At 39.6% G+C, this 24,454-nt stretch overlaps 1 protein-coding gene across 1 annotated transcript in view; it reads left to right on the top strand.

Annotated features, from left to right (window-relative positions):
* Nucleotides 1-24,454, top strand: part of LOC133987599 (thymocyte selection-associated high mobility group box protein TOX-like) — a 79,553-nt gene that overhangs the window by 35,351 nt on the left and 19,748 nt on the right. Inside the window, exons 2-3 of the mRNA XM_062427018.1 lie at nt 973-1,032; nt 18,821-19,081. Coding sequence (XP_062283002.1) covers nt 973-1,032; nt 18,821-19,081 — 321 coding nt within the window. The remainder of the gene's footprint in view (nt 1-972; nt 1,033-18,820; nt 19,082-24,454) is intronic.

Below are 24,454 nucleotides of genomic sequence, written 5' to 3'. Positions count from 1 at the left end.
TCTCTGCTGTCTGTTCCCGAGTCTTTTGCGCATTGATATTACAAAGAGTGACCTCAGTCAAGAACCAAAAAGGAGGCTTTTTTTGACACGTCGGGATGCTTTTTTGTGTGTGTGTTCATAAGCGTTATTATCCAGTCCAGTTAAGGTTTGTTCCATTTGCTGCAAGCATGGTATGACGAAGCTTGATGCCTGTGAAAGCCAAGGGCATTTCACAATATGTCACTTCTTAACATGGTAGCAGCTTCTCAGTCACCTTGACACTGCACACGTTCAGTTACTGAGCCATTTGTAGGGCAGAATCTCATTTTCTCTGCAGCTAAAACAGAATGTGTGTTTCTTTTCTCTTTGTCGGTAACCCACTCACAGCTGATCTTTGCAGGGAATTCTTTAGGGATTTAGCTCCCCAGCATGCTAGACATCAGAGCTAGCATGTTGCGTGTTGTGCTCAACTGGTGTTGTTTCCCAGCACCCTTGGGGGTCAGGGGTCATTTGCTGTTACGCGAGTCCTAACCCTGTGTCAAACAGTGTTTTGGCACCTGCAGCAAGTGATCTTTCAGTAGCTGATTATCTCAATGCTGAAGACACAGCATGCCTTCACAGTTCAGCTAACACACACACACACACACACACACACACACACACACACCCTTTACTACTGTATGCATTCATAGATTCATTCACACTCATTCTCTCTCACACACACAGCAGAGCCCACAGGGAAAAGCCCATCTCTCGTCACTGTGCTCATGTAGCCTAATTACCGGCCCGCTGACGAACAGTAATTACCCACGCTGCCATGCCACCACAAGGTTTAACCAAAGTGACAAAGTCATTAGTCTCACACTTCAGGCCACCCGTAAAATGCTTTTCCTCTTCGCACCTCCTCCTTGGTCCCTAATTTCTGGTTGTTTTTTTTTTTTAAATCTCCTCTTGCATATCGTGTTTATTTCTCCTTTCTCCTTCTTTCCACAGTTTGATGGTGACAACATGTACATGAATGACAATAACCAAGAGTTTCGGTCACCAAACCAGGTAAGACATCCCACATATATTCATACCCCACAAACTTATATAAATAAATGTATGATGATCTGTTTTATTATTAGTTTCAGGATTGTAGGTGTCATCATTTAACAAGAAGAGTTTATAGCATTATGTGTTTTGCTAAATGGAATAGGAAAAAGTGCTCATTAACTGCAGACAGAGTAAGTTATAAATGGAGAGAGTTATTGGAACAATTTACAAGCTAGATCGAGTGGAAAACACAAGTCACAGTGGTGTGTGGGCATTTTAATACTCTGTTATTATTAACTCTCGCAGGCATGATGTCTAAATTATCTATGAAATCAGTGAAAATCTGAAAATGTAGCTTGATTCAAAGTCCTCTCAATCTAGGTCTCATCAGCCTGTTGTTAAGGTTAATGACAAGACAAATATTAACAAAGTCACAACTAAATTATCATTTGTAACCAGTGTTTTTGCTGCAATGGCTGTGAGTGCATGTGAATTGGACTGGATGTTTGACATAATCCAATTTATTACATCTCCTACATCTATGACGAGCTTCAGGAGAAATAATTCCATAACTACGGTCATAATCGGCCAGCAGTCACTAGAAATTTGTCAGTCAGAAGTCTTTAAGTTTAGATACCAGAATACACAACTGTAAGGCAAATAAATTCACATCATTCAAAAGGTGTTTTCTGATCTAATTGACAATCCTCTGAGGCTGTTTATGTTACTGCAGAGCCCTGCATTGGTTGTTGATGATGGCAGTACTGACAGAAACACTTTTTAAACTACTTGTAGGTCTTGCTTCACAGCTTCTTTACAGTTTTGCGACCCAACAAGGTGGATTCAGCTATTGTATGGTAAACATGTAAAATTGGACTTATTGAATAGCCTACAACCTGGAATTGTGTTGATAAAACATGTGACGAAAAAGTGATGTTTTTTCTAAGGTCTCATGGAAGATTTCTCCAAAAATCTAAGAAACAGCCAAAAATGTATCAGATTCAAATATCATTAAATCAGGGGTCGCAATGGATAGTCTTGAATCCCTGATCACAGCATCACCCTAAAAAGGCATCTATGACTTTGTCCCACTCCTACTAAGCAGGGGGGGGGCATTTAATTCCTCATAAGCCAAAGTATCTCTTTAACCTCCACAAAACATGTTCCATTTGATAGATGATTTTATCCGAAGCACATATCTTTAACATCAGAGGGATTAAGCCATCAACCCTGACAGTGTTAGTGCCATGTTGACCCACTGAGATAGACAGCTCACAACTAAACTAGTAGCAACATATCACCATCCCAGGCTCATTTCAGCACTGGTCCCAGTCTGGAGTAGTGTCACACAGTCAGTGAGTTAGACAGGCGCGGTGCTGAGTGCTCCCAGCTGGTACATGGGAACACATGGCTGGACATATGGCAGAATTTGGAGATCCAGGATTTGTTGATCCAGCAGCGAGGCCTTCATGTTCTGACAAAACACGACGAGGTGGAGCCTTCTCGTCAATTAGCGCCTCGCCAAATACTGTCAGAGAGTCGTGAGACAAGGCCAGGAGGCTGAAGGCACCAGGACACACACACACACACACACACACACACACACACACACAGAGAGAAACTCTCGTACTGTAATAGGAAGTGGCACCTTCTCTGACACAATGTTATTCATAAGTCATAAGCACAAAAAGGCGTCCTGTTTTATTCACATACTGTCCAAACACACACATATGTTTACACTTCTATATTTGTGAGCACTCATGCAGACATAATGAGCTTGCTAGCTCCTGACAGTAAACTTCCCCATCATTACTACATAACTCCAACCCTGACATAGGGTAATTTCACCTAAATTCCAAAAAAACACATTTTCCTTCTTTCTCTTGTGTGATGTGATTTTATGTGGTGATATTTTTAGATTACTACATGTAAAATTTCTGTTACCAACCAAATACAATAGAGAAGAAATACATATGTGGTGCACTAAACATCAAAAATGATGTTTGAAAGAACCAAACAATTTCCTGGTCACTCTGGATAATCCTCTTTTCTACTGTTACAGTACTTGGAGCAATCTTCTAATTTCTGTGAACTGACCCTTTAACCTAATTGCAACATTCACCCTAAAACCAAGTCTTACCCTCAAACAGTCCCTTTAAAAAGTGAAGACCAGCCAGAATGTCTTCACTTTCCAAGATGTGCTTAGTCTCAGGGTGTAAAACTTAAATTGGTTCTTGCAAAGATAGACCAACAGGAACATATGTACATGCACATAAACACGCACACATATGCTCATAAAACCATATACGCACACACATGCTCTCATAAACCCTCACACACAGACACCGTCATCCTATAGGTTGTCTTTCCTTTGATGTTGGGATTGAGTGACTGTAATGAGGGGTCGAGTGGGAGCTTTAACAGCTTATTGTCTACTTATAGCACACATCACAGATACGGGGTCCATCGTCGTTAGCCACATTTCCCAGTCTGCCCTAATTATGTCACTTTGCATGCTTACATGGTTGTGTGCTAATTGGGATAAATGTCCAGCTTTGTAGTTTCTCTCCTGCAGCGGTCATGTGTCAATCAACGACATCCACTCCAGGTTTGCAGTGTTGTGTCAACAAATACCTTCTTAGTGGATAAGGCAATTTAGGCTTTTCAAACATGTCAGTCGCAGTTGATGCTCTGTCAGTGGTGACAAATGGAAGCTTACATACCAGTTCTGAATAGCCCCCCGAACACAGAGTTCATTGTTTGGCATCCGATCCTTTAAAACTGAATTTGAAATTTAAAGGAGGGAGGATGTTCCCCTTTGCTCAGAAGTTGAAAGTTGCATAGTACACTGAGCACAAGTGTTAACCTAGTAACTGAATGAGCAGTTTGCATTGATGTTGACAATATTTTAGCACAATGTATTCTTTACTTTGGCAGCAATAGCATTAACCCCTGTGTTTTACCTTTAATTTTCATTCAACTGCTGCAGAGCTTATTAAAATGTAGATACCTTTTGATGGACGTCTTATGTATATCATTACAGTCCAGTTGGCTTATGCATACATCTATACATGTTTCCTTGTAATTTAGCATGTCCTGTGGTATTGACCAGAATTCATAATTTCTGTGGATTTGAAAAGTACTTTGGATACACACAGTGATTATCCCTCTAAAGGGTCTAACGTGGTTACCCTATAAATGCCTTCAAAGCCACCACATCCAAGGGATGTCTGCATTTTCTTTATGCATCATGCAAAATTCATCAATCTGACTGCTTGCTGTGCATGTGAGTTAATCATTTCGTAATTTATACTTAATTGTGTGCATTAGCGGTGCACTGATTGTTACGTATGGCTTGCTTTTGAAGATGAATCAGACAAATTAGAGGTTCAAATATGGAATCATTTTCTGTATCAATTTAAACTGTCTAATGAATGTACTGAATACATGTCTACACAGCATGTATATATCTTTTGAGGGTTTTTTTTGGTTCCTCATTTTTATTATAATTTTAGTCAAATGATAATATCCCTAGCTGTATTTGTAAAAGAGCATTATGCTAAGATGCAAGATTAACATTTTACAATTCTGTGTGATTACAAAACTTTAATTCTTAGGTCTGATAAAAATGCTCGGAGATATAGTACCTTCGCAATGGTCTTGTTTCGTAATATAACGAAAGATGGAGCCCATATGCCTTCATACAACTTTTAACACTGCATTAGGATGCCTACCCGAGCCTTAACATGATGTGTTCCTGTGAAAAAGGTGCATGTAGCCAGAACAGAGACTCCTTTGTTTGCATGTCTAGGGTCTTCCACAGCGTATGCACTGAGGTAGCAGTTTGACACAGTGAGGAGATTGCATTACACATAACATCTCTGGGCTTTTAAAAAGAGAAAACCGCTAATCAGAAACAGCTTTAAAGGGGCCGTTTACTATATGCTTGGACACAATCTGTCCATTCAAACAAGATGTTTTCAAGGCTTTCAGTACTGTATGGTTTCTGTACATGATATGAATACAAGCTGCACATATGGAGCTCCCAGACGTTTTGATGATGTTGATGTTTTCCATTTGGTTCATCTGCTGAAGTTTCAGCCTTATATGCAAAAGTGTGGGCAGGTTATTTGTTGATCAGTGTTGTTTATGTCTGCCCACACATAATGCTACTAAGGGGACAGTTTGTTGAATTAAAAATTATTAAACATCTCAATTATCCTGATTGACTGAAAATGAGCAATGCAGAATCACTAACATATTGAGTGATACCAGGTGGCTGAAACACTGCAATTCGAGTAGGTCTGGTGTTGTGCTCATCTTTTCCCCTGGTTAATAAAAACAACCAAGAGTTTTATAGGTGAGGTTAATGATGTGGATGTCATCTTCCTGTGTTGTTGTAATTGGACTTAAAGAAATAACTATTCTTAAATCAACATATTCTTCAAAGAATGGTAAGTGCTCCTAGCTACTTCAACTTGTGTGTCAACTGAAAATGACGCAAAGTCAGTCACTCATCACTATTGAGGGAAAATCAATCCCCCCAACCAGAAAACTGCTCACTTCAGTCTGATTATCACTTGCATGCGTTTGAAATAATGCTAATTGCAGTGTATATTTCTGCAGCACTGTAATAGCTGCATGAGAGTGATCACAGCCAAACCAAAATGGCTGCCTCCAACCATGCCCACACATATTCTAATTTTGTATAATGGACAATAACTGTTCTTTGGATTCATATCAGGCCTGATCTGCTTGAGGGTTTGTGCAGACTTGTACCTCCATGTATATTTTTGTGTGTTTTGGCTGGCTTCTTCTCACCCTATAATCAGTCTGTGTGCATGCGTGTTCATGTGTGTATATGTGCATCCGATACATTAAGGAACATTTGAGATTTAGAGAAATAACTGGTTAGAGAAGAAGCTTGAAAGAGAAAAAGAGCCAGTGGCAGTTTTGTGTGTGTGTGTGTGTGTTTGTGTGTGTGTGGGTGCGTGGGTGCGTGCGTGCGTGCGTGTGCGCGTGTGCGTGTGTGTGTCTTCCTCCCTTGTGTTGCACTTGTTACATTGTGTTCCTGTGCAGCAGAGGAAGCTCAGGGGCCACTGGTCTTCGGAGAAGTAGCAAATTTCAGCCTGTTTGTGGCTCTGTGTTTTCTGCTTCCAGGTGTCGTGCTGTGCCGTGTGTCTCTATCGATTTGGCCGGCTGCAAAAGAACAGTAGCTGATGGTCGAGATTAGAATAGAAACCTCACTTGTTGGATGCAAGCTCTCTCTCTCTTTTCTCCTCGTCTTTCTCTTTTTGTCTGTTTCATTCTGCAGTTCTGTTTGTTTATTTTTGTGTATTTCTCAACTCTGACACTCTCTCAAATTGTCTCCTTCTTTTGTCTTTCTCCTTCTTTCTCTGTTATTTTCACCCACATTCACCCACCCAACTCCTTTCTCCTGAAAATGTATGGATCTCACAGATGTCAACTAAAGTTCACACAAATTGATGCAACCTTTCTCATTCTCAGTTCACTTCAGCTCAGTTCAATTAAGTTTTATAAGCATTATGTTATGATCTAAAAAGATGTGAACAAAACATACACACAAACAGAGTAAATTATAAACATTATAACAATCAAAAATTGTAACGTTAAAAAGTAATTATATAAAACACATTCACATCAGGATCTGTGCCAATCAATGAATGTAGAATCTGTGTGTGAAGTAGGACAAAACCTTCAAAAGATAAGACTTTGGGTAGTGGCTGAAGTTATTATCTTGGCTTTGATGAGATAGAAGAGGTGGCGCATGCATGCAAAGACATACAAAAGATTCCATCAAGCAACGTTTTTCAATTTAGAAAAAAGTATGCCTTGCTGCAGAAGTTTAACCAAAATAAAACACATGCTGGAAAGTATGCTGATTAGATAACTGTTTCTAACCAACTTGATTTGACAGGGAACAATCAGTCATTTAGTCATCTTATCATCTACAAAGATTAAGTTGAACTTCCTAGAAACTGACAAACTTCTAATTACACTAAGGTAATAATAAAAGATGAGTTAATGTGATTAAATAAAGATATTTTACAGCATAGTTATAACAAATATAGATAAGGTGTGAAATACTCAAATGGTTTGTGGGTGGAATGGAACGGTTTGAGCCCAACTTGCTTCTTCCCTGTCTTGCTAACAGTTAAATGAGAAGCTGTAGGCTTAGTTAGTTAGCTTAGCATAAAAACTGAAAAGCCTAAGAAAAAAACCTAGTTACAACCATCTGCAGGGCTCGCTACTTAAAACGTTATATCTACTGGCTATAGTGTCAAATTTAGCATATGTTCGGACATAGTGGTATATTTTCATCAAATTCTCAAGAAGGTATTTCACAGAATCCCAAAAAAAAAAAACCAGAAAAAGAAAGAAGCCTAATACTGTTTCAAGCAGATGATGTGATGATGATTAATAGAAATCCAGATGTTGTTTGACCTGTGTGACCAGCTTATGTCCCCCATACCATCCCCCTCCCTCTCTTTTTCTCTCTCTTTCTCTACATGTATCCCTGTCTTTCTCCCTCTCATTCGCTTTCTATCTGAGTCAGAGACACCTCAGTACACCCTGGCACCACACACCCAATGTGGGCGATGCTGATGTGAGAAGGCCCTGTTACTTAATAGTGACTCACTGTGCACCATTATACCCCTACCACCACTCTCCTCATTTCACCACACACCCCAAGCCCCCCTCCACTTTGGTGAATGTGTTTCTCTTTCTTTCCTCTATCCTTGCATCTTCTCCCTGTAAGAAAACTTAGAGGGACATTTGAGACAAAGAATGAGAAATGAAAATTAAGGGTCTGAGAACGCCAACACACATCTCACTCCCTCTTTGAGGCTGTGCAGAGCCATTGGCAAGGTCGGGACACTGAAGTATAGATACATATTGTACGGTGTAAATTTAAATTTCAAGAGAGCGTACAATTGTCGGTATCATGAAAACAGTTTAGTTCAAAACCAGCACTCTGGCGTCGATATCTGAAAACAAAGCTGGAGGAACATCAGAGGAACATCAGCATAACATCCACACCCATGCTGGGAGGGATTGTATGTTACAGTTGTAACCAGGGATAGTTCTTTATGTAGGTCAGTCCATGTCAGCCAATAAGTCCAATTACCATCGGCCTCTGAAATAGAACAAGCAATGACCTCTGCTCTGCTTTCATGTGGGCTGAAATGGATGGAAAGATGGCACACAGTATCGTATAGAATTATTGAAAAGATTAATTCAGAATACCAACATATGTGTGTAAATGGCAGGATGAGAAAATGTTAGAAGGAAAGGTGGAAAGGACCGGGATCCACAGTGATGTGAGAAGACGATGTCTCCCTTGTTCGAAGAATATGAACAGATTCATCTTTCTATTGATATCTGAGGCTTTAAAGAACATCAAAACGACCCAGTGTCCCACTCCTTTCGGCATGCTCCCTTGGTCCCTCCTCAAATACATACCCCGCAGAAAAACAGCACTCCCCCCCAAAAAACAGCAACTTATCAGCAGCGAGAGTGCACTCAATGATTCATACACACTTTTAAGAGAACTTGAAACCTTGGCTCTATTTCGGTCCCGGACTCTCTCTGTATATGCTGCACTACGGAGCAGAGGGATTTAGTGGGACTAAGTAGTTTGATATTTCTATTGGTTTTCTGCGCGTATTTTCACTCTCTCTTTCCCTCTCTCCTAGTGATCTTTCTCATCATATGGAGACCAAGGTCATGGCTGATTGAAATATAATAGAAGTGTAGACATCTGGCCTAATACTGTGGGAAGTTAAATCTATTTTAATGGCCCCTGCCACAGTGGATTCTCTCTGATGCACTCTTGCGCTTCACTGACAGTAAATCACAATGTTCTCTTATTACCCTGACTGGAATGAGGGCATAGAGAAAGAACAATGAGGGATCCACATCATTTGTTTTCACCCCTCCCTTACTTTTTCCTCTCCTCTGTGTTCCTCCTCTCCTCCCCTCTCCACTCCGTTTGCGACTCATAAAGCAAGGGGCTTAAAGAGAGTGACATCATGAAAATAAAAATAAAGGGGATTATGGTCGAGCTATTGTGCCATATGTGATTACTGGGGCTTCCATGTTCCCTTGGGGGGGATGAGTGACTACGATACAACATATTTTATTTATTTATATGATTCTCTCTAATGAATAAGAATAGGAAATGTGGTTGAGACCACAATATTGCCCCCATTTAAAAAAAAAAAAAAAAAAAAAACATTAAAGAAATTTCTATTTCTCTCTGTTCCGGTACAATAGGAGCGTCATGTTCCGGTGTCATTGTGTGGTTGTTGCTGCTTAATTGCTGCCACTTATTTTCCTGTTTTTAGTTTTTGACTACTCATCTACAACGTGTTGTCTACAGTATGATTATTTAACTTGATTGATTTTTTATCAGACTCTTATCTGTACATGGGTTGTCCAGCATGTGGGTTTTTTTTGAGCAGTAGATTCTCAACACGCCACCTCCTCTGGAATTTTTGCCCAGTGACCAAATTCCCTAAATCTCAATCAACCCAATATATCACCAAAAGGAATTATAAGCATTTTCAGTCCTAAGGATTTCTTAAATGATGTGTCCATCTCTGACATTGATAATACTTTCTCCATTATTGATCTTGCACTGGAAAACTTTCACAATCTTTTAATGTCATTGCTGACGGACATGTCCCTTATAAGAACATATAATTAAAAACAGATACAGTCCTTAGTTGTTTCCACAACTCTCCAATGCCATCTACAACAGAGCCAAAGCCTGGTCCAAGGCTAGGTCCAGTGGCACCCCTGAAGACTGGTTAACATTTAAGCAACAAAGAAACATCTGCACCAACATGATTAGGAAGGCTAAAACAAACTATCATCAGTCAGTTCTCTGAATTTTGGAGCACTATTGCATCTCTGAGGAATTCATCATGTTCACATCTCCCGCCACAAATCAAACAAGTATCTGGTCATATTTCCAATAGATCATCCATGATCAAAGCTTTTAATCACCATTTCCCCCACAATATTTTTGCAGATTCAACTGTAGACAATTAATCTAATCCAGCTGCCTCACAAGGTAAGACAATGACAGACGGTGATAGAGAGATGGTTCATCCAATCACCTGCCAAGTAATTTTTGAAAGTGTCTGCCCTTTTCCAAACAGTTGCCAAGAACAACTTCTCAGGTGGTTCTGTATAACAAACCATCTGGTGCGTCAGGTGCCCCCTTAATCTGTCCACATTTAGCAACTACACGCAACAACTACAACTTTACTGATCAGTTCAACAGTCTGGCTTTTGCCTGGGTCATAGCACAGCTGCAGTTTCAGTCATTACTAACATTTTCTTCTCCCTAAGCAGAAAATAATAAAGTCTACTCCGCAAACTAGTCTATAGGTTTAGATGGAGCCACGTTTAATTGGTTCCACTTACCTTAAAGGGAGAACTCCGACAATTGTTGCTGATGGTACCCAACCAAGGCAATTTATTATCAAATATGGGGTGTCACAGCGTTCTATCCTTGGTCCATTGTTATTTACATTATGCATTAATTAACACTTAAATATACATTTTTTGCTGATGATACAATTTTATATACCCCAGGCCCTGACTCATTTTCAGTCTGCTTTTGATGCTTTCCAATTATCACTCCTTTATCACAGACTAGTTTTAAATGCAGAAACAACAAAGACTTGGTATTCTCCACCTTCACCAGGCACTCTGACTATCTTGCCATTAAAACTTTAAGTGGCACCCATATTATTCCCCCTGAGTTATACAGACATTTAGGAATTTGGCTTGACATATAATAAAACTAGGCTCACCATTGTTCACTGTGTCTCAAAATTGGTCTGACTTCCTTGTATTAAGAAAAAGCCATCTCATGGTATTCATCTACAAAGCTCTCCTGTTGAACGTCCAAACTACCTCACATCTCCTCCCTCATTTAAATTGAGCAACTACAGTATATAATCCAGTAACTCCATAACCTTAGATATCCCTCATGTTTGCACCACTGTTGGCAGGAGTGGTTTCAGGTACTATGCACTTTTTAAAGGGAATGAACTGCAAACTGCCCTCAAACTTTAGTCTTACATTCCCCTTGGAGATTTTAAAGCTTTATTATCTGATGTTTTTTTATGATTCTTGTAACTGTTATTTATTCCTTGTTTATTGTGTAGTTTTGTTGTTTCTGTCTGCTGATTGTGTTCTTGTCTTATGAATGTTTCTTGTTCTCAGATCTCACTTGGAAAAGAGATCTTAGTCTCAATGACACTCCCTGATTAAATAAACATGAAATAAAAATAAAAAATCAGAGATATTTGTCACCCTTCATCTTTGATCTCTATCTGTGAGGGGTTTTTTAAAATTATTGAACTGACATAAATGTGTGGCACATGGCCCTTTTTCCACACCTTTTCAAAATACTTCCCTTTTACCGTGTTTTTAAGAGTTCAGGTACAATCCAGCACAGGTCCACCCACATCTGAATTGGAGAGTCAGGTCCTTTTTACCCACCTAAATGAGATCCATTTTGATGTGACATTTGAGAGAATCACCAGTGCATGGGGGAGCAGGAAGAGGATAGCTCACTCCTTTGCCATTGGTTGAAGCCCACCACATCCCACCTGTCCTTTAGTGACAGACGCTACCTATGACCCTGAGCTACTATCAACCCCCCCTCCTCACTCCCCTTGCACACTTCACTTATCCCAGTTCTGTCTTGCTGTCAGTCAGCCTGGTGGGTCTGCTATTCCATTCTCCTTTTATTGTACCACACTGCCGGCTCTTGTTGATACATCACCCAAATGGAGTCTGTTTCAAAGCCAGGTCAGATAGCCATTGTGGACCCTGTGGAGCATTGCTGTAATGGTCACTTGTGCATCATGCCATAGCCATGTAGCACCCTCTGATGATGAGTTTGATTTCTGCCCTTTTTCTGCTCTGCAAGGTTGATTATTGAAGGTGAATTTTGAAATTCCCTCTAAGATGTTTTAAAGATTTACTGTTGCCATCCGTCTATCTGGAATACACAGACTGGACGTGAAGACCTTTATGTATGCATGGCCAGCTGTTGTTTGTCGCCAAAACCATGCTGCTCTCATTTTTTTTCACAAAGTAGCATATGGCTGGATGACTTTCCATAGGACACTGTATACTCATTCAAAGTTATTTGGTTTATGACGCAAAGGAGTTGTTTTTTCTTTTAAACACCCTATCATATTACAGGAAACATTTTGAGTTTGTCAGACACTAAAGCTATAATAACATCCAAGACGGACAGCTCTTGTCTGTGGACAGTGGACTTTGAACCCCCATCAGCCATAACAAGCTCTCTGGTGTGCCATGCCACATTTTTATTCTCCTCCCTTTGACGAACACATCATTGTTCCCAGATGAGCTGTCTTCCACTAAACACCTCATAGGCCACGAATGATTCCATCACCAGGCTAATGACTTCATCTCATTTTGGCAGCCATTTATGTCAAGTAAACTTTTAGCTGCGCTAATTAATTTGTTTCCATTTAAAATAACTTAATTACTCAATTTAATTACCAACTTGACAAGGTGAGGGTTCTGGAGCTACACTATCCAACATATTTTTGTTGCAGGGGCTTTTAAACCTAAAAGCTTACATACCAAGGTGGAATGTCAGTTGATAACTTTGCCTTTACAGCTTGCAATTAAATTGAAATTCATAATATTTTTTTTGGCCTTACTAAAGGTATCAATGATTAACACTGTCTTGAAGAGTAACATAAGGCAGAAAAATGTTCAGCTGCTATACAAGTGCATTGGTCTAGTTAGTAAAATGAGGGTAGATTTACAAGATTAACACACTGTTCTCTGACCATGCATTGTTGCCATCTTTGGATACTTAACAGTCTTAGTTAAGTATTAGTTCTACAAACACAATCCACATTTATAGCTTAACAGTGAAATTGTACAGTGTGATGAAAAAGCATTATACTATGCAGGTTTACTTTTTTCCCTCCATAGGTGACATGCATTTCATAGTTCATGTTGTCTCATGAAATACTATGAAACTGTTAGGTGACTATTGTGTTCGATATTTTACACAGCTAGAACCACCCCCACTTGTCATACTGTATCCAGCATTAGTTAAGCTGTAGAATATGCATTTTTCTTACATATGTTTTTTTTTTCTTTTTAAGAAGAACATTAGAAGTCATACAGATTTGGTCAGTCTGGCTCTTCTGTAGATTAAAAAACAAAATACCACACCATTCCACGGAGTGAATCGTCTCGCTGTTTTTTTCAAAGTAGCTACCAGGGACTTTTTTATGTATGTTGATAGACAATATGCCCGCAGCTACATCTCGTACTATAAACTAAATTAAAGATTGTAAGCAATATGGTGTTTTGATGTTGAATCACAACTGATGTGCAAAAGAAGCTTGCAGTGTTTAAGTTACAGAAACAAAATAAGCAAAGGACTCTAGACTGATTCAGAGCATTATTTTGTTGACCTGCTACCAGAGCGGTCAACCTCAGTTTCTGCTTGCCTCATCGTTAGCCAGTACGAGCCAACTGGCTTACCTTGCTGGGATCTCTTCGTTCCTGTGTGGTCAGCCTTACTAGGCTTGGATTGCTCTTTTTTGCTAGCCACTGCTGTACCAGGTTTACGTCTATATGTTTTTATGATCCGAGCGGGATCATAAGGCTAATCATGCTGGTAGCCCCTCCATGCTACCTCTCCTCCTCACCAGATTGGTGGTGTCTGGCTATGCTATGGGTTATCCGTGTCCTCCTTACCCGGACATCTGGTTCTTGGTCACAAGCTAACACTAGCTTTATGCTAACACTCCGCAACCAAACCAGGCTGCCACTGTACTCCATTTTAGATCCTCACAACCTCAATTCTCCTCTGTGTCCAGACCACATGGACATTCAAGCTGGAATGCCTCGTATCTGTCGTCCTCTACCCGGGGGCTATTGGTCATATGTTTTCTAACAACTTCACATTCATGAACTCCATCCCATCCTTGTGGTTGCACCCCAACTTCCTCATTATGTCACCACAACAAACAACATATGTATCAGTCCAATTCCATCCCCTTCCTCAGACCTCACAATCAATCACAAAACATCACCCAAAACTGGCATTGCTTAACACTCGTTTACTCAACAATAAAAGGCTCATTCTGAATGCATGTATAACAGACAGTAACCTAGATTTCCCCTGTCTCACTGAAACTTGGCATAAATTCCTGGACTATCTCTCGCTAAACCAGACGGCCACACAGCCACATAATTCATTGACTTTAATAAAACTCATCTTGAGGGGAGGGGAGGTGGTGTTGCAGCTGTTTAAAATGACATTAAAATAACCAACATTTCCATTCCTGCTGCTCAGTCTATTGAATACCTTGCCTGTCACTGCCATTTCCTATGCCCCCCCCCCAAGCCAAACCCCCCTTTTCTCTCTGACCTCTCTGATTTTCTGACCTATCTATGTGCCATTTCACCTTCTGTTCTCCTTCTGGGTGATTTTAATATCCACATTGATGATACTGACTGTAAATCTGAAGAATTCCCAGAAATATTAGAAAACTTTAGCAACATATCAACTTCGACTAACACTTATGATCACATCCTGGATTTGGTCTGCTACACTGGCCTTACAATACAACGACTCTTCAGTCTCAATCTCTATATCTCTGAACACCTGGCAGCCACTATGGACATTGACATCCCTATCCCCATCCCAAAAAACAAACGAAAAGTATCCTTAAGAAATCTTGAATTTATCTCCCCCTCAGCTTTCTCAATCTCTCTTACCAGTAAAATGTCTGCTTAGCATCCCCTGCTGTTTGATAATCCCACCGATCTGTTATAATGACATTCTCTCGTTCAGTCTTGATCAGCAGGCTCCCATTAAAACCACAACAGTCTTGGTCACACAATCTGCTCCCTGATATACTTCTGAACTCTACCATATGAAATCCTGTAAGCACCAGCTTGAAGACTACAAGAAAACTGGTTTAACTGTGCATCAAGCCTACACAGACTATTTTCAACAATACAAAGATGCTCTCAACACAGCCCAGTCCACCTACTTCACACCTCATACACTCTGGCTCCACTAACTCCAAGTCTCTCTTTTCCAAAATAAACAAACTTCTCAAACCCAGTGATAACACCTCAAAATCTTTAACAAAAAACACTTCATTCTTTACTTTCATTTCACATCAAAAATGTATGTTATCTATAGCAACCTGACCACCTCAATATCAACAACTGCACCTCCTCCACTGCACCTCTGTCCATAGGCGTTCTCCAGGTATCGATGCTTGGTCCTCTCCTGTTCATCCTCTACATTCCTGGTAACATCATACGTTGTCGTCATGTTCTCCACTTTCACTGCTACGCCAATGTCATCCAATGCTACATCTCCACTAAATCGATAACTACTACAACTCACACCATCCTGACTAACTGTCTTACTGAAATTAAATCATGGATGCAAGCCAACTTCCTCAAACTAAACATGAGCATCACCTGTCCCAAATCCCTGACCAAACCCATTCATTCCAAAACTTTGATCCATGCTTTCATCACATCCAGAACTGACTACTACAACAGCATTCTTTATGGCACATCATCCAAAGTCCCTAAATAAATTACAGTACATCCCTGTCCCACAACGGATCCAATTCAAAGTCCTCATAACCAGGCCCCATACTACCTCACTGGCCTGCTCCAACACCACAGTCACTCCCACAGCCTTCACTCCTCTGATGCCAAACTCCTGTCTCCACCACTCCACAAGCACTGGACATGGGGTGACAGAGCCTTCTCTAAAGCTGCCCCCTCCCTCTGGAACTCTGTCCACCAACACATCCAAGACTACACCGATCTGTCCATATTCAAATCACCAATCAAAACTCACATTTTTAAAACTGCTTTCAATTTGTGATTAATGATGTGTGTTATATGTTTTCAGTTTTTAGTCTATGATATATGTTATTATTATTCAAACAACTGACATGTAGGCTATTCAAAGGTACAAAGTAATGCCCTTGTCCAGTAAAAAACATTCACCTCTGGAGAGAGGGGTTGAAGGTTAGTGGAAGAAGGCTGAATCAACATTTGGTATTTCTTTCTGACCCCTCTCTCTTTTATCCACTCCCTTCCGTGTGCTGAAAGACAGTATATTTATGAATTATGTATCTATGTTTGAAAATATTAAACTTGTGATGTCCTTGTCCTGTGTCTTATCTCCAAGGGCATCATAAGAAGCTGTAAAGAAGGGAAAAAAAGGATTCACAAAAGCGTTGAAAGACATGGCCATAAAATAGCCTCTGACAGCATTTAAATCTTGGAACATGCGTATGACAACCATTATGTTTCATCTCGGGGATTAGAGGTGTCCAAAATGCATGAGATATTCTCCTGTATCATTGGATCAATGACTATTTGTTTACATCCTCCAGAAACTGTGATCTAGGCTGTAGAGAAACATCAACAATATTGTTAACATTGCTTTACTATTCAGCATTAACATGGCATCTGACACATTGAACCAAAGATTAACTATATGAGTGCTTGATGAGTACTCTACATTTTTTCTAACTTTTTTTCAGTCTTCAAAATGTTAAATATCATATATTAAATATAATATGTTTTGTCTGATCAGCAGTCCAAAAACATGAAGATATTAAGTTAATTTTCATACATGCCAAAGCCAGCAGTTATTCATATTTGAGAAGTTTGAACCTATTGATTTTGTGCTTTAAAAATACAATTAAATGATTCCAATAGTTGATGCCAATTGATTTTTCATCAATTGACTAACTGATTACTCACTGAAGAACATGGGTACAGTGTTATGGCCACTTATGCAAAGGCTAATCAGTTTTTTGATCTTTACTATCTGTAGGCTTATTCTTATGGAATTTAGCTGTTGCTGTGGGTGTCTCTCGTGAGCAAATAATCACAAACAAAACAACATGTGACAAATTCTGTTAATTGACAGGCGAGGCTCAGTTTACTGTATTAACACTTAGTAAGATGTCGTATTATATGCAGCTAGGAATAGATGCACAAAAGATATTTTTTCTTATCTTTATTAAACTAAACCTGCTGTTTATGCCTGTTAACACTAACAGTAAATGACAACAATAATCAAGGTTATACAATGAAGGCATTTGCAAAACCTATCATGGGAAAATAAATTGTCAGTGGTAATATCTCTAAGCAAGCACCAAGTAAGTAGAGTGAGTGTTATGGGAAGAGAAAATAGCACGTCACCCACTGATAGTAAACATACTCCCTTTTATCATTATTATTAATATTATTATTATTTTCTCTCTAATGATAGTGCACATTATGAGACTTTTATCCTATCGTCAAGCACCAGTTCTGCTGGTGGGGACATTGTAGCTGTTCCTCTACGTTTCTTGCCATTTGTTTGCTAAAAGTATTTGTTTGCAAGATGAATTGCTGCACTGGCAGGCGAGATGACAGCCTACACGAAGATGATATTGAATTGATTTCTGAAATGTTGCAGAACGGACTAGTTGATGTGTACCACGAGACATGAATAATAAAAATTCTATTAAAAAGCTCTTGAATGGCTGACACTGGAATATTATTTGTGATGATTAATTTTCTTCAGTCATTATAAAGGGGAGTTGGCATCAGATTGCCTCTGACAAAATTGCTTTTCATTCCCTGGTGAATACCCTCAGTATGCTTTTTGAGAGCACAAAACCATATTTCTCAATGCAATATTATGTCAAGATAGGCCCTGGAAAAGACAACCACGGGCTCTGCTCATGTATCACCTTATTAGTACCATAAAACTTGTGGTGTTTTATGTGCCGGGAGTCATTTAGACACACTGGATACATTTCATAATGAGGGATGTGTGACGTTTGTCTGGTCCTGTGTTTCTATTTCTGAAGATATGATTGGCATTATAATTATGAGATTATAAAATAGCCACTAAGTGATTGTCAGTGGTGTTTTTCCACATAATGAATTTATTTTTAAAAGGCGTGCAAGCTAACTGTTTTTTCCTTTAAAGCTGTCAAGATTTTTGAAGCAAATTACTCTGTACAGCAGCTGTTGTTGTCTAACTCTAATTAATTTGCTGTATACATTTTTGTTGAATGGATTCTTTACACTTTTTTCTAAGTGCATCAATTTGCATTTCTAATTATTTTTATTTCCAGCAAAACAGTCTGAACTGACTACTGCAAATACGAATGAACAACAAATATCAACAGGTGCATTTAAATGCCAGTTGTGATGCTTTTTAATTACTGTGGTACATCCTTTGTTAGTCGTTCCTGTCCTTGTTTGTTCAGGAATTTCTTCTTTTTTTTTAGCCTGACTGACTGATGGACAAGTTCTTCTTAGAAATTCAAGTGTTACAACCAGCCTCCTATTTTATTTATGCTGTAACTAAATGTGGCACTGTTTTGAGATGCAGGTACAATTTATGTTTTCATTGTGTTCCTGTGGATTTTCTCTGTGTGCTGCAGTTTCCTCCCACGCTCTAAAGAAAAGCAAATTACTGTTGGTGGGTTATAGACTCCAAATTGTCTGCAGATATGAATGCAAGTGACTATCTGTGGCCAGTTCATTCCCTTTGTTTTTTAAATATATGCTGGGATACAGATTATGCAGACATTTAGGAAAAAATGAGGAAAGGTTGTTGTGATTTCAGTTTCCCTGATTCATCCTCCCCTAAAAAAGATGCATTCCTTTCTTATTCACACTTTTCTATCTGTCCTTTTCTCTGCATTTCCAGAGCTACTCCAGTCAGGGCAGAGGCAACAGTGGTGGTGGAGGAGGAGCAGGGGATGAAGACTACGAGATCCCCCCCATCACACCCCCCAACCATGCCGACCCCTCTCTGCTGCACCTCATGGAGCATGAGTCAGGGTACCCCTTCCACTCCCTGCCTCACAACGGCCTGCTCAACACCTACTCCTACCCTGAGCTGCCCGCCCTCATGATGTCCAACATGCTGGGTCAGGACACCCATCTCCTCTCAGGGCCTATGCACTCAGTGAGTACACCATCTTTTTTTTGTCTGTCCCTTTTTTAGCTCTGGCCCTTTGTGATCATGCAATTCAAGCACTGTGGTAGGCTATTAGCCTTTGCGGTCAGAGAGCTGGAAGCCAGCCAGTAAGTCAGCTTAGAGAACATTTTCTCTGAAGGTTTCACATGTTCGTGTCATGAAGAGTTTTCAAAATTATTCCAAAAGTTATTGATCTGATTCTGCTTTGAAGCTGTAAATTTGTATACATAGCAATGAAACAGGAAAATGACTAATTCTTCCTTGTGCTGCTCTCAATATTCTCTGATCATTTTTTCATAATGGCAAAGCGCTTTTCTATTATGGTGATAATTAGCCCGGTTGGAGGCCAAGGAAGCTGAGACAGTGAAGTCTGAGCAAAGCCAGAGCTTATATATGCAACATTTATAAATACAGAGAGCTGCTGCCTCCTTAACACCCAGACCTTTGCAGCAGAGCTCCTTTAATATCTTTTCAGCTGCACAACTCAAAGATTTCATTGCCTCAAAGTGAGCCAAGAAAGACAGCAAGAAGCTCAGCACTGCACATTTTCTTTCATTATGATCGGCAAAGCAAAAAAAAAGATGGGGTTAGGGATGAAGGGATGGAGGGTGGGGGGCAGATTTTGAATAGAAAACCTTGACGAGGAGGGGGGGGGGGGGGGATATCCCTTGTCAGCTACTTTTTCTTTTCAAAAGGACCTCCACTCCCCCCTCCAGTAAAGGGACTTTTTTTTCTGTTAAACATGCTTCAGACTGAACATGTAAACACCCCTGGCGAACACATTCAAATGCTTTAATCATAGAATCGAACCAGATGAATTATAGATGGCCCGTGTGGTGAATTATTCAACGTTATATACTTTCATCTGACATAAATATTACTTTTTTCTCTCTGCCCTCCATCATGAATATTTATGCTTTAATGTGAACATCCGTGGCATTTATCCTCCGTTAATCAGGTCTTATGTGATTTTCAGAATCAAACTGCATAAGTTGCAGGCTCCATTTTTTTCTGTGGGTGGTAGCTAAGGCCTCCATTAAAGGCAGTCTTCAGGATTAGGTCACAATCCACCGGCTACTGTGCTGAATATGCTCGGTGCATGAGAAAGATGCTGTCAACTAGAACATTTATAGACTATCTACTTTTTAGTGTTGATGGCTGACTTGAGGAAACCTATACGATAATTTAGATGATTTGATTTTAGTAGATGACATATAAACTGTGTCTCTGTATGCTTGTATGCATGCATAAAAGGTACTTTTGTTATGTTCATGTGCAAGGATATGTAACAAAGCAGCCCCTTTTTTATTATTTCAGGAGGAAACAGATAGGGAGTGCCTGGTTTTTAAACAGCTTTTGTTTCACCTTTGCAATTATTTATTTTCAAATAGCCCTTCAGGGTAATGTTCCATTTTCTTATTTCACACCCCCTTTTCTCATAAATGAACCGTCATTGCAATAAATCACTGCACAAACAGAGACTTGCACACACTGTGAAAGGTCCAGAGATTTATGTAACACATTCATGTTTCCCACTTCCACATTTTAGTACTACTCTAGCAGAGCCTGGCTAATAATAGCCGCTATTAATATTTCTTGTTGCCTAGCAACCTCCGCAAGTAATAGCTTACTCTGGAAAAATAGATGACCGATAAGGAAGAAGTGGGGAGGGGGGGGCTCCTGGGACAAGAGGAGCTTATTTCTGAGGCTGTGGAATAGGAAAGTAGGCTGTATATTGAGAAATATTTTAAAGCAATTGAAGATGACGTTATTTTCATTTTGGTTCCATTAGGGATGCTTCATTTGATGTTTCCCTAGCAAAGTCAATTAACCTTAATTTCATACTGATAAAAGTATAATAAGCAAGATTGAATGTATATCTGCTGAATGTTTAAAGAATAATAAGGGTGGATGGAAATAGGCTCTGAGGAGACAAGTCTTTACCTTTGTTGTATTGTATTGACAAAGGCCTTAGTAAAATCCACAAAATTGGAGGAGATAGCTGGAAAACCAAAACACTAATTGTTGAACAGCCTTCTTACACCGTCACTGAAGAAGCAAATAAGAAGTCGACAGCATTACCTTAAGGATACACTTGTCTACAATAAAAGCTATCCTTCAGTGCACATATAAACCTCCTACAAGTACAAGCTCAGCTGGAGCAACAGATACGCTTCATCTCCAGGGATGTTGTTGCTGTTTTTTGTACAACATTTAGCCTAAGGCTAAAGCTCTGTAAACTTCTCCCTGCTTTGGGATTCTCTTTTCCAGCACACATCGATCCTACAGCAAACAGAGTTAAATCATTACAGGATTGAGAGCAGTGGATTGACCATCATCATCATGCTGCATAGGCACACTATTTTTCACTGGTCTGTCCTTGTAGCTTTAAAGTCTTTAATTTCTGTTCATTTACAGTTGACTATATAATAATCTTGAGATTTCTGACCTGAAGAACAGCGTGTCTCTACAAGAGCCCTGTGTTTTTCCTGCTAAATTTATCCTGTCTGACAACCTCCTCTTTTCCATCTAATTATGACTCCACAGGCAGCAGAAATATTAGCTGTTAAATCACAAGATGTGTAGCAGATTGAAAAACTGGTGTCAAATACATGCTTTGTATTAGGCAAATTTCAAAGCTTGTACATTTGATGTATATCCAGGTTTGGATATTGTATTTTTATTTTCAACAGACAGATCCAGCATTTTGTTCAGGTGTAGGGGTTGATCCTTTATGCTACACTCGCATGTTGTTCGTAATAATCTTAGCTGCCAGTTGTGAACTGTCAAACTTGAAATTGCATCATTTACAAGGACTCCAACAAGCAGAAGGATCAACATCGGCATTATAAAAGACAGAGCTGTCAATCAGAAATGCTCTTACATTCTGTTAACGCCTCCCCACAACGCTGACCTACTCTGTCAGCTTCTTTGAATCGAGGCAGAAAGAGCCAAGTCTTGGTTGACTGGACACTGTGAAATGTAACAAGTTGTCGTGTGAATGCTCGTTGCTGAGGGAGAATCCCTGTCTCATCCTTAGCTGTCAGCGGTTCTGCCACTGCGGTGCAAGGGGAAGAGGTGGCATCCAGGGGTCTCATGTTCAACAAGCCCCCTGATCGTTCAGGTCTGGCTGAAGCTATAGTGGGGGGAAGTTGCCAGTGAGATCTATCTCTTTGATGAAATAAAACAGGGGGGACACTTGCCAGCAGACAGTAATGAGGGGTCGTGGAGGAGTTTGCAGAACGGCCCCAACATGGATCCTTGAGGGGCGCCAGAGCGTTTAAATATTGAAACAGAGCACCAGCCCCTGTCTCGTTACTGGTGTAATGAGGCTGGTTAGGGAGGGAAATCCCTGCCTGCCAAAGAAACAGCTGCCAGATTTACAAGTTTATGTCACACAGACATTCACACGACTCCTGGTGGGGATTGTGAATCGTTTTGTTAAATATATTGTGCTAGATTAATGTTTTTGGCAGGATGTGTGAAGTCTGAGAAACAAACAATCCTGGATATTGTCAGTTGAAGATGCTGCTCAGTTCTGGATACCTGAGTATCACTCTTCGAAATATTTCACAACGATTTCCTGTTCTAAGATGAAATGGTGCTCACCATTTAATGGTGAGCACCCCGTTCAGTCAAATTTACCAGAGCTGTTTTGCTGAAAACTACTTGTTGCAGTTGGATTTAGGTTGTACAAAGGGCTGAAAGGGAACCAATATGGACATTTGTTGGACAGAAAACCAAAACAATGAGCTAGAAGAGTCTAAAAAGCTGCATAGAGCTGCATAATTGGGTGATAATTCACAGCAAGCGACCTCTTTCAGACCACACAAAGTAATTTAATTTATTGGAATTCAATATAAAGAAATATTGATTAATGGAACTTTAGCTTTGGAAAACAATGTTAGCCTCATCTCAACCTGTATTAAGAGATGTAATGCAGATTGGTATTTGCACTAGTTCATGTCAGCATTGATGTTATTTTTACATGCATTAATAGTGTGCAGTGCATAAGTAAAGTATGTTTGCACTGTGGCATTTACATGCAAATGAGCACTGCCGTGCTGTGTGTGTACAGTATGTGTGTGCTGTGTGTTGATGTGTGCGTGCATGCATGTGTGCATGCTTGCGTGTGTGTATTTTCAGGATCAGTCTTTGTCAGAGTCACTGATTGCTACAAGGTTATGTGAGCTTGACTTCATTTAATCTGCAAAAGGACATTTATTTTGCATCACTTGGCATTTAGGACATAGACAACGAGGGGAAAAAAAACATAACTATTTTAAAGTAGTGACATAAAAACTATATTGACAGCTGCAGTTATTGGCAGTGCAGATATAGTTAGATAGGGACCCAATCAAACCGTTAAATGGTAAGCACTAGCTTTTCATCTTAGAACAGGAAATCATTGTGAAATATTTCGAGGAGTGATACTCAGATATCCAGAACTGATAACTGCCAGAGAGTAGAAGGGTGAATACAGACAAAGGCCCTCAATATAATTAGTTGTATACAAATAGTCACGTTCATTCCCCAATAAAACTAAGACAGTGGCCTTAAGTGCTCACCAATGTATAAATCTGGAAGATCACTGTTTACATTTAATGACAGACACCTCTAATGCCAACTATTTAATGAGAAAAAGAACAGCCTTAAAAATAAACTTTTTTTAAATATTTAAAAAAAAATATGTCACTGAAAAATTGCAGTTTGACTTGACTTCACATGCTCAGTGCAGCTGGATTACTTGTGTTTTTTAAAAATTGAAAAGGCAGTCTTTTTTTTCAATGTAGGTTTTAGACATATCTCATATGACCTGCTTGCTCTGCTGCCTTTCACTGGGATAGATATGACATCTTGGTGACATCCCAGATAAATCACTTTTTGTAACAGTAGAAATGTTTTCTGTTGTGGCTTTTCATTTCACAAAAAGACAGATGCCCTTCAGTGCTACACTCCACAACAGGGGCAAACAATGTGTCTTGTAGTTGTCAAGAGAAATGACAGCGAGATAATTGGTAGGGCACTCCCGTTTCATTTAAACTGAAACAAATAGGCTTCTAAAGAGGATTGTGCTTTAAAAAGTAAAGCTTTGTTTTGCGCAGCTTATTATGCAGGGTTCAGAGTGAAGTAATGAAGAAGAGTATTAACGGATTGAGCATTAAAAACAAATGCACATTCATTGCAGTTCATGAATATTCATGCTGCTAATTCAAATAACCTTAGGCGACTGTTACAACTAATGAATATTTAAAACAGCTTGGTCACAGAGATTTGAGCTCTGCATTACAGCTGACTTTCTTGGATCATCATGTAGAAGGGTAAACAATTTGGCAAAAACAGATTTCAGTGGTGATCAGA

Source organism: Scomber scombrus, chromosome 10, assembly GCF_963691925.1.
Source record: "Scomber scombrus chromosome 10, fScoSco1.1, whole genome shotgun sequence".
Taxonomy (NCBI): Eukaryota; Metazoa; Chordata; class Actinopteri; order Scombriformes; family Scombridae; genus Scomber; species Scomber scombrus.
This window is presented reverse-complemented; position numbering and strand designations above follow the sequence as displayed.